This window comes from Larus michahellis, chromosome 3 (genome assembly GCF_964199755.1).
Source record: "Larus michahellis chromosome 3, bLarMic1.1, whole genome shotgun sequence".
NCBI lineage: Eukaryota > Metazoa > Chordata > Aves > Charadriiformes > Laridae > Larus > Larus michahellis.
The window spans coordinates 108,909,871-108,924,924 of NC_133898.1; the positions used below are offsets into that span (position 1 = coordinate 108,909,871).

The 15,054-nt window shown below is 43.1% G+C and overlaps 1 protein-coding gene across 4 annotated transcripts; it reads right to left on the minus strand.

Annotated features, from left to right (window-relative positions):
• Positions 1-6,416: 6,416 nt before the first annotated feature.
• On the minus strand, positions 6,417-14,405 carry CLN8 (CLN8 transmembrane ER and ERGIC protein). 4 transcript variants are annotated; one of them, XM_074581666.1, is made up of 3 exons: positions 13,526-13,738; positions 11,714-12,382; positions 6,417-11,304 (listed from the first exon to the last, which is right to left on the minus strand). In XM_074581666.1, the coding sequence occupies exons 2-3, from the start codon at positions 12,254-12,256 to the stop codon at positions 10,990-10,992; spliced, it is 858 nt and encodes a 285-aa protein (XP_074437767.1). In that variant the 5' UTR covers positions 12,257-12,382; positions 13,526-13,738; the 3' UTR covers positions 6,417-10,989. The 4 variants fall into 4 exon arrangements, with proteins under 4 accessions (XP_074437767.1, XP_074437766.1, XP_074437764.1 ...); XM_074581663.1 differs by lacking the exon at positions 13,526-13,738 and adding an exon at positions 13,890-14,405 and having other exon boundaries at positions 6,418-11,304; XM_074581662.1 differs by lacking the exon at positions 13,526-13,738 and adding an exon at positions 13,865-14,405 and having other exon boundaries at positions 6,418-11,304.
• Positions 14,406-15,054: the final 649 nt, after the last annotated feature.

Genomic DNA, 15,054 nt, shown 5'->3' on the forward strand with positions numbered 1-15,054 from the left:
AAAGTACACGGTAAGTCCTTAAATACATTACAGAGTCCTCGATATTTCAGGACCTAAAGGGGGCCTACAGGAAAGATGGGGAGGGGCTCTATCAAAGAGTGGAGCGGTAAGACGAGGAGTGATGGTTTTAAACTGAAAAGGGAGAGATTTAGATTAGATATTAGGAAGAAATTCTTTACTCTGAGGGTGGTGAGGCACTGGAACCGGTCGCCCCGGGAAGCTGTGGATGCCCCATCCCTGGAAGTGTTCAAGGCCAGGCTGGATGTCCCCGCCACAGCAGGGGGGTTGGAACTAGATGATCTTTCAGGTCCCTTCCAACCCGAACCATTCTATGATTCTATGATAGCGATTACAAATATTTAATATTGCTAAATATTATTTGAAATCTTTGGACCACTTTCGAGTATGGAAACTTGAAGCTAAATGTTGTACAAAGATCCACCCATCATCCAGCGGTGATCCTTACCTATTTAAGTGCATTCATGCTACAGCCAGTGACGAAATACACCCAGATACAGTAAATTCATTATCATTACATGAAAATGTTAGTAGAAAATGGTGGCATTTCCAAAGACAGCTGCTTAATCCATTCTTTCCTACATTTCTAATTTCTCTATAATTTAACAACAAACATTCACAACTATCCCATGTCTTCGTGTGAGGTCATACAAACTGAACTACAAACAAAGTATTTAAAAGTATTACTTTCAAAAATGTTTCCATTTTCACAAAGTTATTTCTTTTTGATGCACAGTGTGGACTTAAAACATTTCTCACATATCTCTATAGCCTCTACATAAGAAAGAAAATAAGAGAAAATTGGGTCATACATAAAGGTTACAGCCAGGTACACCATTATGGCATTCAGTTCAGTTTCCAGCAGAGACCACTCTATCCTCTTGTTTCTGTAATTTTTTAAATATGTTGCCCTTCACTCACATTCAGCTATCGTTTCAGGAGCTGAAATGGCAGGGAATCAGTCTTTGGCAGACTGTTTAATAACTGCTTATCATTAGAGGCCACGTTAAAGAACAAACACATAGAATCATGGAAGAGTTTGGGTTGGAATGTACGTTTAAAGGTCACCTAGTCCAACCCCACTGCAATGAGCAGGGACATCTTCAACTAGACCATGTTGCTCAAAGCCCCGTCCAATCTGGCCTTGAATGTTTCCAGGGATGAGGCATCCACAGCTTCTGTGGGCAACCTGTTCTGTTCCAGTGTCTCACCACCCTTACAGTAAAGAATTTCTTCCTACTATATAATCTAAATCTACCCTCTTCCAGTGTGAAGCTGTTAGCCTTCATCCTCTCACTACATGCCCTTGTAAAAAGTCCCTCCGTATCTTTCCTGTGGGCCCCCTTCAGATACTGGAAGGCCACTATAAGGTCTCCCCAGAGCTTTCTCTTCTCCAGGTTGAACAACCTCAACTCTCTCAGTCTGTCCTCATAGGAGAGGTGCCCCAGCCCTCTGATCATCTTCGTGGCCCTCCTCTGGACACACTCTAACAGGTCCATGTCCTTCATGTGCTGAGGGCTCCAGAGCTGGATGCAGTACTCCAGGTGGGGTCTCACCAGAGCAGAGTAGAGGGGCAGAATCACCTCCCTCGACCTGCTGGCCACACTGCTTTCGATGCAGCCCAGGATGCGGTTGGCCTTCTGGTCTGTGAGCACACATCGTCAGCTCATGTCCAGCTTTTCATCCACCAGTACCCCCAAGTCCTTCTCCTCAGGGCTTCTCTCAATCCCTTCATTCTCCAGCCTGTATTGACACTGGGAGTTGCCCTGACTCAGGTGCAGGACCCTGCACTTGGCCTTGTTGAACCTCATGACATTCATGTGGGCCCGCTTCTTGAGCTTATCCAGGTCCCTCTGGATGGCATCCCATCCCTCAGGCATGTCAACCGCACCACTCAGCTTGGCGTTGTCTGCAAACTTGCTGAGGGTGCACATCTAGACTAAGTGCGTATCTAGACATATCTAGACCAAGTGCAACTAGCTCAACTCCATGGTTAAAAATATCATTTACTAGCAATATCCTTCTCCTTTTGGCAGCAAACTCATTATTCATGTGCATTAATTTCTCCTTTCACTGTTAGAGAGACAAACTTCAATTCCTTCCTGTAGTCCTTTTCGGAACGCTTTTGATCTTTGAGAACAAAGTTCTTTGATTCTGGTGACCACATTTAAATATTCTTCTCTAATTCCAATAAAAAGTCACTGTGGAAACCTTGTTGGACAAATTCAACAGTATCAGTTCAACTTATAAAAAGCAAAAGTAACTTCCAAAATAACTTCCACTCTTCCTACTATTTTCTAAGGCAACATCCTATTAGCAGGCATAATCTCATCACTGCAATCACAAATTAATTATTTATCTATCCATAATTAATTGTCGACAATTACAGTGAAGATAATGGCTATCTCCAGAGTTAACATGATGTTTTTCATAACCAGATCCTAAGATGATGATGTTTAAATTATTTTTACTGGTGGTACATGCACAATGACAGTGTCCTGGCCCCATGCGACGCAATGCTGTGGAGAAGGGACCCCTTTTTTGTCTCCCTGGAAAGTGGTGTGTTTGAGTGCAGACTTCAATTTTAGGACACTTAAGGACATACAACATCCTTCCTGTGGCTTGCTTTCCAAAAAGTTGCATGAAATTTGAACAAGATAACTAAAACTTAGGTTACCAAGTTCTCCAGTGAAGCCTGGTTTTCTAAGTTTCTTCCTGTTTACCACTTGACATAGCTAGCACTTTCTCTTAGGGAGTTTTCACCGACTGGAAATGCAGAAATTATTTCTCCTGTTGTTCTCAGCCGTGTCCCCCACAAAGACAGTATTGTCATCTGCTCACTGCAATCCTTTGGAAACCACTCAAAGCCAGAACATCCAACGGCCTCGCTTAACTTGAGCATCTGCAGAACTCATGCTGGATCCTTGTAAAGTTACAGGTCCCCTTCACTTCCCTTACCAAACAAGGTTTAGTGGTGATACTTTATTTTTATATATACATATATAAATAGATTTTTTAAAGGCAAACCACACAGCTTTCTTAAATTCAGACTATTAACATCAAAATAACATTTGGTTTAATAAAAGCATTGCGCATTTACATTCTGATATGACGCCTGCTGCTGGCCTGTCTTCCAGTTCTCCATGAAGCACCAGCACCACTACTGGGACACAGCCTGTCAACTCTGAGCATACCAGTACAAACCTGACAACTGAGTTTTATAATACTGTGATGTTTTACCAGCACTAGAACCTCTTTCATGAGCGCCATTAAAAACTTACAAGGAGCCTTTGCAAGTCAAATTCTCAGGCTGCCAATTCAGACAGGCTAGGTACAAATTTCCCTAAATTTTAATATTCCTCAGCACCGGAGTCCTTGTTACACCAAATCCTCATTGTCATGGGTAGCACATGAACGATAGTATGGCTGACGTCTTAACATATTGTGGTGGGTTGACCTTGGCCAGCAGCCAGACCCCCACCCAGCCGTGCTCTCGCTCCCTCTCCTCAACAGGATGGGGACACAAAATAAGATGGAAAGCTCGTGGGTCAAAATGAAGACAGGGCAACTACTCTCATGGGAGAGAGAGACTTGACTCGGGGAAATTTCATTTATTGCCAATTAAAATTAGAGTAGGATGGTGAGAAACAAAGACAAAAGTAAAAACACTTCCTCCCCCTTCTTCCCAGGCTCAGCTTCACTCCTTCATTCCCGATCCCTCTGCCTCCCGCACCCCGAGGGGCACGGTGGGATGGGGAGTGGGGGCTGCGGTCAGTCCGTAACAGCTAATCTCTGCCACTCCTTCCTCCTCGCATTTCTCCCTTGCTCCAGCGTGGGTCCTTCCTGCAGGCTGCAATCCTTCAGGATAAACCTGCTCCTGCCTGGGCTCCTCCAGAGGCTGCAGGGGAATCTCTGCTCCAGCGCCTGGAGCACCTCCTCCTCCCCTCCATCTTCCTCTCACCTCCCTCTCTGCAGGGCTGTGCCTCTCACTTTTTTCCTCACTCCTCACTTCGCCCGTGTCATGTTTTTGCCCATTCTTAAATACATTTTCCACAGAGATGCCACCATCTTGGCTTCAGGTCTCAGCCGTGCCCTGTGGTGGGTCGGAGCCGGCTGGAACCGGCTGTGTCCGGCCCGGGGCAGCCCCGGCCTCTCCTCAGAGAGGCCACCCCGCAGCCCCCGCTCCCGGTGCCTGGGCACCAGCCCCCCTGTAGAGTAATATGCACAAGTTATTTCTATAACACAAAATTCCCACTTCTGGTTATTTCGCTGTGCTCATACTGAAGCTGAGGAAGGGAAAAACTTGGATGAATTCACTGTCAGGGGAGGATCACGAAGCACTAAGCTCATGCAGCCATGAAAGGCAAACGCAACCTTCATCGGAAAGCAGAGCTATTTCCAGTGGAGGAAAGGAAACACTGGTGTAGTACAAGGTACTGAGAAGACTTTATATGAAATACTATGTACAGCTCTAGGCCGCCAACATTTAAGAAAAAGGAATTCAAGAGGGGAAAAGTGGCAAACAAAAAGTATTAGGATGGCTAGGAAAATAAAAGAACAGATTGATTTGCACTCGTGAATATGCAAAACAGCCTCCAGAGGTAAAAAAATAATTATGAAAATAATTATGTAAGGTAAAAAGGCAATGATAATACAAGAATAAATTACTGTGAATTAGAACACACGTTAGGCTCCTTCAGCCTTGGGCAGCACATTGCTTGGGACTAAAACAGGTCCTCAAACTTGTCCTCAGCCAGTGTCACGGTGATACTGGAAACAATACGCTGCTGAGAAAAACGGAAGAGCTAAGCATCGGACAATCTCCATATTCAATGTCCAGCTGCAGCCTGGTCAGCACTCTACAACATAACCACCAGTCTCAGCTACCTCATCCCAAAGCCTCCTAATTTTTTTCATATTTATTTCCTATGACTCCTAAGCAAGGCTACTGCTGCTTTCCAGGATACACTTTCTTCCTGTAAATATGACCCACAAGACAAGATGATCAAGCCGATGTTAGATGCTCTACTCTATGTCTACTCTGTGCAACCACTTCTCTGTACTTTCGTAGTTTGCCTGCATGGCTTCTTTTCAAGGTTATTGTAGTTATCACCTTGATTTACTCTTAAAAGATCCTGACCGCAGAACTGCATGATGCAGAAATGTTGGAAAGTCAGCCCTCTGCCTTCTACAAAATCAGTCCTTTCTCAGGTATATTTTTCCCCCCCTTGGTGTAAGCCCGTGATTAAACTTCCACGAGCACAGCTTTGGTGACAAAATGCAACGTTCACATGGCAAAGTGCTTTTGGCACCAGAAGTAGCCAAGCAGGAGAGGGAAGCTGCAGACCTATACAGCAATAGCACTATAAAAGTCAGGCTGAGTGAGTACCTGGAGCTGCCGCAATCGATTATCAGTACAAAAACAATGCACACCCTCACAAGTCTTTACAGTAAATGTCAGAGAACATATTGGTGAAACAGTGCCAGCTTGTACAGCACTTTAATGTGAACTAAGTATTCAAAGCAGCAGAGGCAGCTAAAAAGAGAATCATATGAGGAAATGAGTATTTCAGACCAGAAGTAATGCATCCTTTATCTGATAAAGCTAGTATTAAATTTCCACTCTCTCTGCTCAGGTCACATCCGTAAGGACTCAGAAGTGACCCTAGCCAACTCATTAAAACATACACACACAGAGATAGCAGCAAGGAACGGCACAGCCAATTTCCTTGCTGTCGTCTTCTTTGTGGACACGTAAGCAGGCCCCACTCTATTCCTCTCAAGCTAGGCCTGCCTGCCACCTCGAACACCATTACGTCCTTGTACGTTTGCTGCATCATTATCTTTGTCATTCCACCTCGCTCAGCACCATTTTACTTACGGAAAAGAAAGGCACAATGTGCTGCACAAATGCTTGTTTCTGCTCTGCTACATTACCACTAGCAGAACACACTAATTAGTCAATTGGATCCAGCGCAAGCAATGTCTCTTCTAACACTGGAAACCCATCTGGGGGCTGACTACTAGAGCAACAGCATAATTTGCCTAATTAATGACTGCCACTTATTTTTTTTCCAAATTATCAACTTAAATACCAATGTCATGATCAAAAGATCATAATTGCTGAGTAACACTGTCAAAAAGTGCGCTCTAATACTTTTCTGGGAATATGGTAAGAACTACTAAGTAAAATATCTTTACCTATTAACCAAAACCAGCTGAATAGCAAAACATTAATAACATTGAAATTCCTTTTACAGACTAGTTACACAAGAAAGGGACTTTATTCGTACAAATACTATTATGCATTGTTCTTCTCATCCCAGTCTGTACCCACACACATTCCACAGTCAGTAGAGCTTTACACATGAACGTCTTACTTCTGCTTCAATTAGCAGGGGCACTAGCAAAATTATGCCAGCCAGTTGCTTACACAGTGGATTCTTACAAGAATAATTAAAACACCAGTAATGGCTCTACTTTCCTTTAATTCACTAATGCTAAAAAGCATCAGGAATTAATTCTTGCAAAGCACCACGCAAGACACACGTTTAAGGCTTAGAATTGTATTTTGTCATTTAGCAATGAAACAAGTTTGGGTTTGTTTTGTTTTTTTTTTTTTTAAAAATTAAGGTGGCTTATACTAAACCATGATGTGTCATGTGGTACCAAATGAAGCATCTTCACAGTGAGAACCTAATGCAAAAATAGGCAACACACTTCAAATACACAAGCCAGAAGGGTCATTTCCATGCGATGCTTTTTAACTGTTTTTAATACATACTTACGTATAGCACAGCTTCTAGGGTTTTAGTCATGTAACTAAACATACTTGTGTTAATAATGTTAAATGTTGGTGAAGGGACATTATTTTCCAAGTTTTATAGCTATTTCCGTGGATATGACATTACCTTTGCCAAGTTTAACAGAATATTTCAAAATAAACAAGTCATCTTTTAGTGTATGCACTGCAAAAACTGTTTAAGCTACAAATAGCAAGTAAAAAATAAAAGGTATTAATTTCATCAGTAAATGAAACTCACAGTAGACAATTATTCAATAAAATACTTTTATTTATGTACACAGTGTAAAGATGCTGCACCATTCAGCAAATGTTCTATTGTACAAGAGCAGACTTGAATTTGCTTCTAAGACTTGAACACTTCTAAATTCACTTTTAGTGGGAGTCTCCCTGAGGTTAAGAAAGGCATCTTATAAACTATACATGACATGAGCGTTTAATGTGTTATCAGGAAAAACCAAAAAAATCCTGAAAGATTTGGACATGGGTATTTAGTGGAAAGAGGGCCCAACAGTACGTGTTGGAAACTATTAGACAAAGACATTGTTGTGGTAATTTGATGGCTGCAAGATCATGACCAGTACCGCAAGCAAGAGTGAATCTTACAGAAAAATTGGTGGGCGGAAGGGGAAACTATGACAGATTTTGTAAAAAACATAAGACAGGACACAAACGGAGGCAAACACAAACTGTGATTTAGGAATGCTATATGAGGACAGTAAGAATTATATGCCTGGCCAGGGTGTCTTATATTAGACATTTTTCTTCAAAAAACCCAAACCCAAACAAACAAAAACCCAAACCCCAAACACCCCACCCCCATCATTGTTTTGTTTGGTTTGGGTTTATTTTTTGGTGTTCTGTTTGTTTGTTGGTGGTGGTTTGTTTTTTTTTAAAAAAAAAGTTTCAGACAGAAAGGTGACAAATACAGCACTCCTTGAATAAGCCTGTCCAACAAGAAAGCAGGATGAAGTTTCTAATCTGCACCTAGGCAAACAAAAAATTCACTCAAAAACATATTATGCAAGAGTTTTCCAGATCATGGCAGCAGCACAGCCTGTGACCTGATCTAGCCACTACTGAAGCTGACTGTGAATTTTTCTACATTGGATTGCAGATGAGGCCTTATAAAACAGGTCCAACAGGACTGGGATTAGTTTCAAATTAACAAAATTTATAAACTTAACTATGGCTAGTCTACCTTTGGGTTGAAAAGCAGCATTTAGTTATGAGTAATTAGACACCCAACACCCTCAGAGAATTTTTTCAGTCTTGTTTCAGAGCAATGAGAGGGTCATCCACAATCATAAACCAGAAAATCCTCTAGAAGGAAGCAGCCAAAAGGCAGTGAAGAAAACACTCAAGTATAAAAAAAAAAGAGAGGTTCTGTGCAACAGAGCTGGTGACTGCAACTGTAGGCCATCAAGATGAAGAAGAAAGGTTGTCTGTATTTTTATGTCCTGCTCTATTTCTAGCTGGACTGTAAAGTCCCCTCACTCCAACAGAAATAAACTGAGCACTGTTATTTGCTTTAGTGCATAGCTCTCTTGTTCTATCAGGTCTAGCAGCGTTTACGTTAACAGGTGCTCTTAGGTATTATTAATTAGATGGTTAAGACATGCAAAAGGTTTTCGAGATGTGCCATAACAGTATCTGCACAAAAAAAACCTCACATACATGCATACTAAAAAGATTGCACTGTGATAAAAAATACTTTTAATGAAAGATTTAAAATCCTCTTAATAACATTATACATATTAATAATACAAAATATTAAACTTTGGAGGTCTAGTGCCACTGATATAACTATCCACCTGCCTGCTTTGACCACACCTCAACTCTTATCAGTCCCAAATTCACTACTAACCCCAACCCTCCATATTGTTTTATTTTAGCATATAGAAACTTCACCTCCTTTAGCCAGCCACTATAAGAATTACACACTTGGCCTAAACTTATTTCTCTTCTGACGCTTCCATCTTCTGTTAGGATTCTTCAGAATTCTGTATCTGGGATTTTTGTAATTACTACCTTGTTTCACTGAATCCAAACCTTTAAGTTTTAAGCTGCATAGAGCGTACCATCATTTTGTTATCTGGTGACTTCTCCATCTTCCACGAGGTTTGGATTCTGCAAGATATGCATTTGGATCATATATTTGGGTTCTGTTTCCGAGGAATTCATCCATCTGCTTCCTTCTGAAGTACTTTTAACAGTACTCTCTCTCACACACAACCCCTCAGGAGAGGTACCTAATTTTCAGCTTTAGAGAAGCCTTTTTTCTGTAGGATGGCATCCAGACAGGCCACCCTGCCAAAATGCTGCAAACTCATTCTGGCCTGCTTAGAAATAATAAGGTAGCTCAAAATTTAACTTTTCTCTACTGAATATCAGCAGGATAACAGATAGTGTTGCTGTGTAAAATTACTAGGATTCTCTAAGCATAGTTTTGACTGGGCAATTTCAGATATTCACCACTTGATCGTTATCAACAAGATCCAGCTATACACTTGTGATCTAACAGTAAGACATTTCCTCTCCCTCATAGAGCAGCCCTTCAGCTCTGTGCTCACACAAAGTGAATTAGAGAACACAGCAAGCTGACCACTAGCTTCCTCCCTTCACTCAGAACAAAATCCAAGACATTCTCACCAAAAATTAATAAAATGGGGTTGTTTACACAAGAGTTTCCCTTACATATTTAAAACAGTCTGCTCCACCACAGATCAGTACACAAAGCCTCTAACACATGTCTTGACCTAAAATCCTTCACAGCTTGGCCTTGCCCAGTCTTATTACTTTGGGAAATAAACCTGTGTAGCAGTCACATCACACCACGTATCAAAGTTTCAAATGAGGGGCTTTTTATCTCAATAGTTAAGGGTGTCAAAACTAATTAATGTATTTGTCATTCTCCTGCCACTAGGTGTCACTCTCTTCTATCGTGATCTTTATACCATCATCCGCTGTCCAAAATTTCACCCAGTAACCGTCAGACCAATACTATTAGCGGGAGAACATCCACCACAATTTGCCAAGCCCCTCCTATCTAAAAAGCAATCCTATTCCTTAGGTCAAGGAAAGATTTAGTGATGTGGCAGATAAAGCGCAAAGGACTGTTAGTGTTACTTTTTATGTTCTTCAAACTAAAATTAAAATACTTAAAACAACAACTGAACTCCTAAAGGGGGTAATATGGGCTTTCCTCCACAGAGGAGTCATCTCAGTTTCTAAAACCCTCTATAACAGAGAATTTCCAAAAATAAGAGGAACCATAACAGGAGCACTAGCGGAATTAATTGCATGATCTGTCGTGTGGGACTTAAAAAGAAAATAACTTTACCAATCAACCAGCAATCTTTTCAAGGATGAGAGAGTCAAACGTTCTATCATTGCCTCTTGTATTTAATTGATTTCAAGTCCAGAAGGGACCACCTAGCTAGACTGATTACCTAGCTAGACCACCAGTATAACTAATGCCTGCATTCCTACTTGCTTTTTTGTGGTAGGTACGAACTCATCCCATTATGAGGGCAACCTGGAAACTACAACTCACTTTGACAGTGAACACTCAAACAATTATCTTCCTAAAGTGCACGTAAAACAAGAAAAAAAACCAAAACACAACAAACAAAAAAAACCCCACCCAAAGCCCAGCCATGACTGCATTCTACCACTGACCAATTCAGCCATTTGGAATGATTTAATGGCACACAGAACTAGGTATCCATGCATACCTAACTTGGGTCATAATTGATCTTAATGTAAAACTTAACAGAATTTCCAGTATCAGTATCTCTGATGTACGTGAAACAGGATTCAAGCTAAACTTGATTCAAGCTGAGCTTAATAGACACATTAACTGTTAAGCCACTTTGAAGCATTAGGACAAAGGATACCATTAGAGAACATGACACTACTAAATCATGAAATACTGTCCAATCTGACAAAATTGTTGACATAATTTATAACTAAGCGGTTGAAGATCTTACGCATATGCGCATATGAAACACAAACAATGCTTTTAAATACTTCTGGTGCATACAGAATACTACCAGCAAGGAATCACTGTGTTAATGAACTTCTTGCAAAAGCTTCTAGTTCATGGGCGAAGAATTACTTTGCATTGTATTCTTCCGCTACCCTATTAGGAAACAGCTGTTTCAGCGTTATATCCTCTTCTTTTGATGCGTTTCACCATTTAATTTTCCATTTTCCGTTGTTTTATTTTCAAAGTTCCAGTCAGTTGGGCTGAGGAGTTGCTGAGTTTTTTTGTATGTCCAGTATGGGTTAAGTATTAGTGTAACAGCAAATAATCCAGAGAATAAAACAATAAAATGAAGAAGTCCCAGGTTTTCCACCACAGAATTCCAATTGAAAATACACACCCACCACATGTGATAAGTAAGAATCATGCGGCAGTGAAACAGGTGGATCATCACCCACTGGTTTGCCTTCCAGAAAAAGGTATTAGCACAGCCAGCCTAGAAAAACAAGAACAGAAAGTATGCAGAAGTGAGATTGTTACTTTGAGATAAGGCACAGAGGAATCTGTACAACTAATGCAAATACTCAGCTTTCACATACACATACTGTCAGGCTTTTTTTTTTCATGTAAAGCTATGATATTCTACGTGCATACGGCATCTCAAACTTGGAATGAATCTATACCATCTCACTATCCACATGCACACAGCATCACACAGAAACCTATGTGGAGGACCACAGAAACATCATCACGACAAAAGCGGGCATCATAATAACATGGGTATCAGTTAGATGAATGCAGTTTTAGATGAAAAGCTATCTAGACAAACCACACGGATTACCAATGGAAAAGCGAGATGCATGAGAACTGCTACAAACATAATTTGAAAATGATCACGTTCTTACCTTTAGAAGCATCCAGGAAATGCACGTTGAGGGAGTACTCATCTCCAGCAACATTCCCATCAAAGGTAGATAATGTCCAGATCTCACATTAATTACTAGACCAGCCAAGCCACCAAAAGCAAGCAAGTGATGAACTACCAAGAACACATCAAATGTTCTAAAAATAATGTTGGACATGTGAACAGCTACATTTTCAAGCAAGAAAAATCCAGCAGCTATTAAACAGTTAAACCAACTCCACTTTTGCTGTGAATACACTTTGTCAGCATGAAAAACAGGATCTATGAGCAAAGCCCATAATCCAGCAACACAACTCTGAAGTCCAAACACACCACGTGTGACTGCCATATTCCAAAACACCTTCTCCTTTGCATACAAGGCACGATAAGTGGTACTTATCCATGAAGACAACCAGTGAGACAGAAGAAATACTCCCAGGTAGATTAAAAAACCAGCAGCTAAAAATGTCAAACGAACTTCCCATAAAAGATAGTCCCAGTCAAAAATGGTCCCAAACACTGGATCATCGTTTGTAGGATTCATGTCTTCTTTTTACAGAGCAAGGCTTTGCAAGGGGCTTGACACTTCTCACCAGCACTACAGTCTCCTTTATGCCTACTTAGCCTCTGCTATTACGCAAACCAGAAACCATGAACTCTTCTTTTCCATCTGGACAAGGAGGGGAAAAAAAAAAAAAAAAAGTGAATTTTTAAGTCATCCATATACATAGCTTCCAAACTATAGAGAACACACTTCCACTGCAGTTATGACTTTGGTCCTGTTGCCATTAGGCACCACCGTGCCGAAAACAGGTACACAGACAGACCAAAAAAAGCTTAAGCAATGTGTTTAAGATTAAAAATAGGCCTGCAAAATCTGTACAAGTGCAAAGTAATGCACAGAAACAAAAGCTGAAGAGGGCAAAGGAGGAAGGCAAGAAAGAGGAAGAGAAAATACAAGAAGCAACCTCTGTTTTCTTACTTATGAAACTTGTATTTCAGCAACAATGTGTGGTTATCCTCCTAATCCATTATTCTCCTACTCCCCTGCTTTTCCCTCGCTGATTTTTCACCACATGCTACACCTCTGGGTGCAATTTAGAATTTGAAATACAGATCCAGGACATAAAACTACAAGAACTTAATCCAGTAAATTGCACCACTTACACAGAAAAGGGCTCTCAGGATCATATCTCAAAACAAGACAATCAGTTTCTGAACATTAAACCACTTTCCAACAGAAAACATATTCCAAAAATGCAAGAAGAGTATGGAATGTAGACAAGCAACATTAATATGTATTATTAACAACATTAGTGTAATTAACTGAACAGCCCAGCAGTAAGTGCCTCAAGTTAGCTGAAGCTTCCTGAACACACCGTAGTTCAAACACACAAGATCTGTGGAGAGGGAAAAGCCAGATAATACTGAAATATTTGAATGTCAGCTAATTTTATGAACAATTTAAGCGACATCAGCGTGACCACCAGGCCCACAACAGCCTGTAAACGCTGAAAACCACAACACGTTTGGGAGCTGGGTGGGAGCCACATGAAAAAGCCACCATAACCATTGAGTACAGAGACCCTGCTGACACCATGGAATAGTCTGGGTTGGAAGGGACCTTAAAGATCATCTAGTTCCAACCCCCCTGCAGGGACACCTCCCACTAGGCCAGATTGCTCAAAGCCCCATCCAGCCTGGCCTTGAACACTTCCAGGGATGGGGCAGCCACGGCTTCTCTGCTCCCGCCTCGCTTCACCGTGACACAAATGCCACCACGGCAACGCAGATCCTGTAGGGAACTGCTCACCCCGGCCTTTGCTCGCTGATGTCCCCCTTCGAGACATGGAGCGGCGGGGTGATAGCTCCGGTCCGAGGGCCGATAGCCCCTGTCCGAGGGCCCCACACCTGACAGGACAGACTGAAAGGTGAAGCCCCAGGGGCCCCCTCGCAATCTCCTGGAGGAAAAAACCGGGATAAAACACACTAATCCGATGGCACGAACAGGCCCTTAACAGCGCGGCTCCAGCAGGACCGCGACAGCTCCTCCTCCCCCACACAAACACCGGCAACAAACCCCCCCCGCCCCGTCCCGGCGGCCGCCGAGCCCCTCTCGCAGCCCTGCGGGGCCGGCCCCGGCCGCACAAACCTCGCTCACACCCGCCGCTCCTCACCCACAGCGCTGCCCTCGATGGCGGGCCGGCCCTTCCCGTCTCCGGGAGCGCCCCGGGCCCGGCAAGCCGCCCTCACGGCCTCCCGGGAGCGCCCGGTCCCACCCGACCCGGGAGGCCCGTCCCGCCGCCGTTCCCACAACGCCCGCCCTCAGCCGGGCAGCCGCCATACGCGCCCGCTCTGCGCATGCGCCGCCCGCCGCCACCGCCCCCTGTGCGCCGGCCCCAACCACGGGGCGCGGCGGGGGGAGGCCGCGCCGGTACCATTTGGGCGGGGCGGGGGGGGGCGCTCGCCCCCGGCGCCGGGTCCGACGCGGCAGCGGGCGGCATCGGTGGGTGTGTGGAAGGTGTTTGTCTTCAGCAAACAGTAGTCCCATCACCACCACTGAAAAGTTAATAATATTTAACAGGCACCTGTTCAAAAAGAAATAGTTTAAAAAAAAAAAAGTAGCAGTGATGCCATAGCCAGTACATTTACCTGTAATTATCCAGTTTCATTAAAGACAGCAAATTATTAAATGGATGTCACGGGAGTTCTGCTACATGATTCTCTCCATACTTGTGAAAATCGATGCTGTCATCCCAGTGACTCAGCCCTGCTGGATCTTGCGGGCATCACCGGGGCAGGCCCACCGAAACCACACCGGGCTGGGCTGCAGCCCCGCGCCCGGGATTTCTTCACCGAAAAATTTCTTCACCGAAAAGGCTGTCAAGCATTGGAACAAGCTGCCCAGGGAAGTGGTGGAATCGCCATCCCTGGAGGTATTTAAAAGACGGGTAGCCATGGTGCTGGGGGACATGGTCTAGTGGTGGGTTGTGGCAGTGTTAGGTTGATGGTTGGACTCGATCTTAAAGGTCCCTTCCAACTGAGACGATTCTATGATTCTGTGATTTAGTTTGGCTTCGACAAGTGTGACTGGCAGTGACTGCAAGTTTCACCAGGGAAAATCTCAATCCCACAATGGACCTGGCGATTCCATCAATATGTGCCCAAAATATCAAATCAAATCAAGCCACAACTTCTCTTATGTGGAGGATTTGCCTAGAATAGCCGAAATCATAAATCAGTCTATTCGTGGTGAGAGACCAGAGCTGGGAAATCAGTCCTGGAAGTCTGACGGGTGCTCGATTTCCAGCCGGGGAGAGGGAAGTGCCACCATTCCCTGCG

What these genes read in the sequence shown, in the direction of transcription:
- CLN8 (XM_074581666.1), bottom strand. Translation starts at nt 12,256, where the DNA reads ATGAATCCTACAAACGATGATCCAGTGTTTGGGACCATTTTTGACTGG. An exon ending in TTTCCTGGATGCTTCTAAAG is followed by an intron (nt 11,305 to 11,713) that starts GTAAGAACGTGA and finishes TTGTTTTTCTAG; the next exon opens with GCTGGCTGTGCTAATACCTT.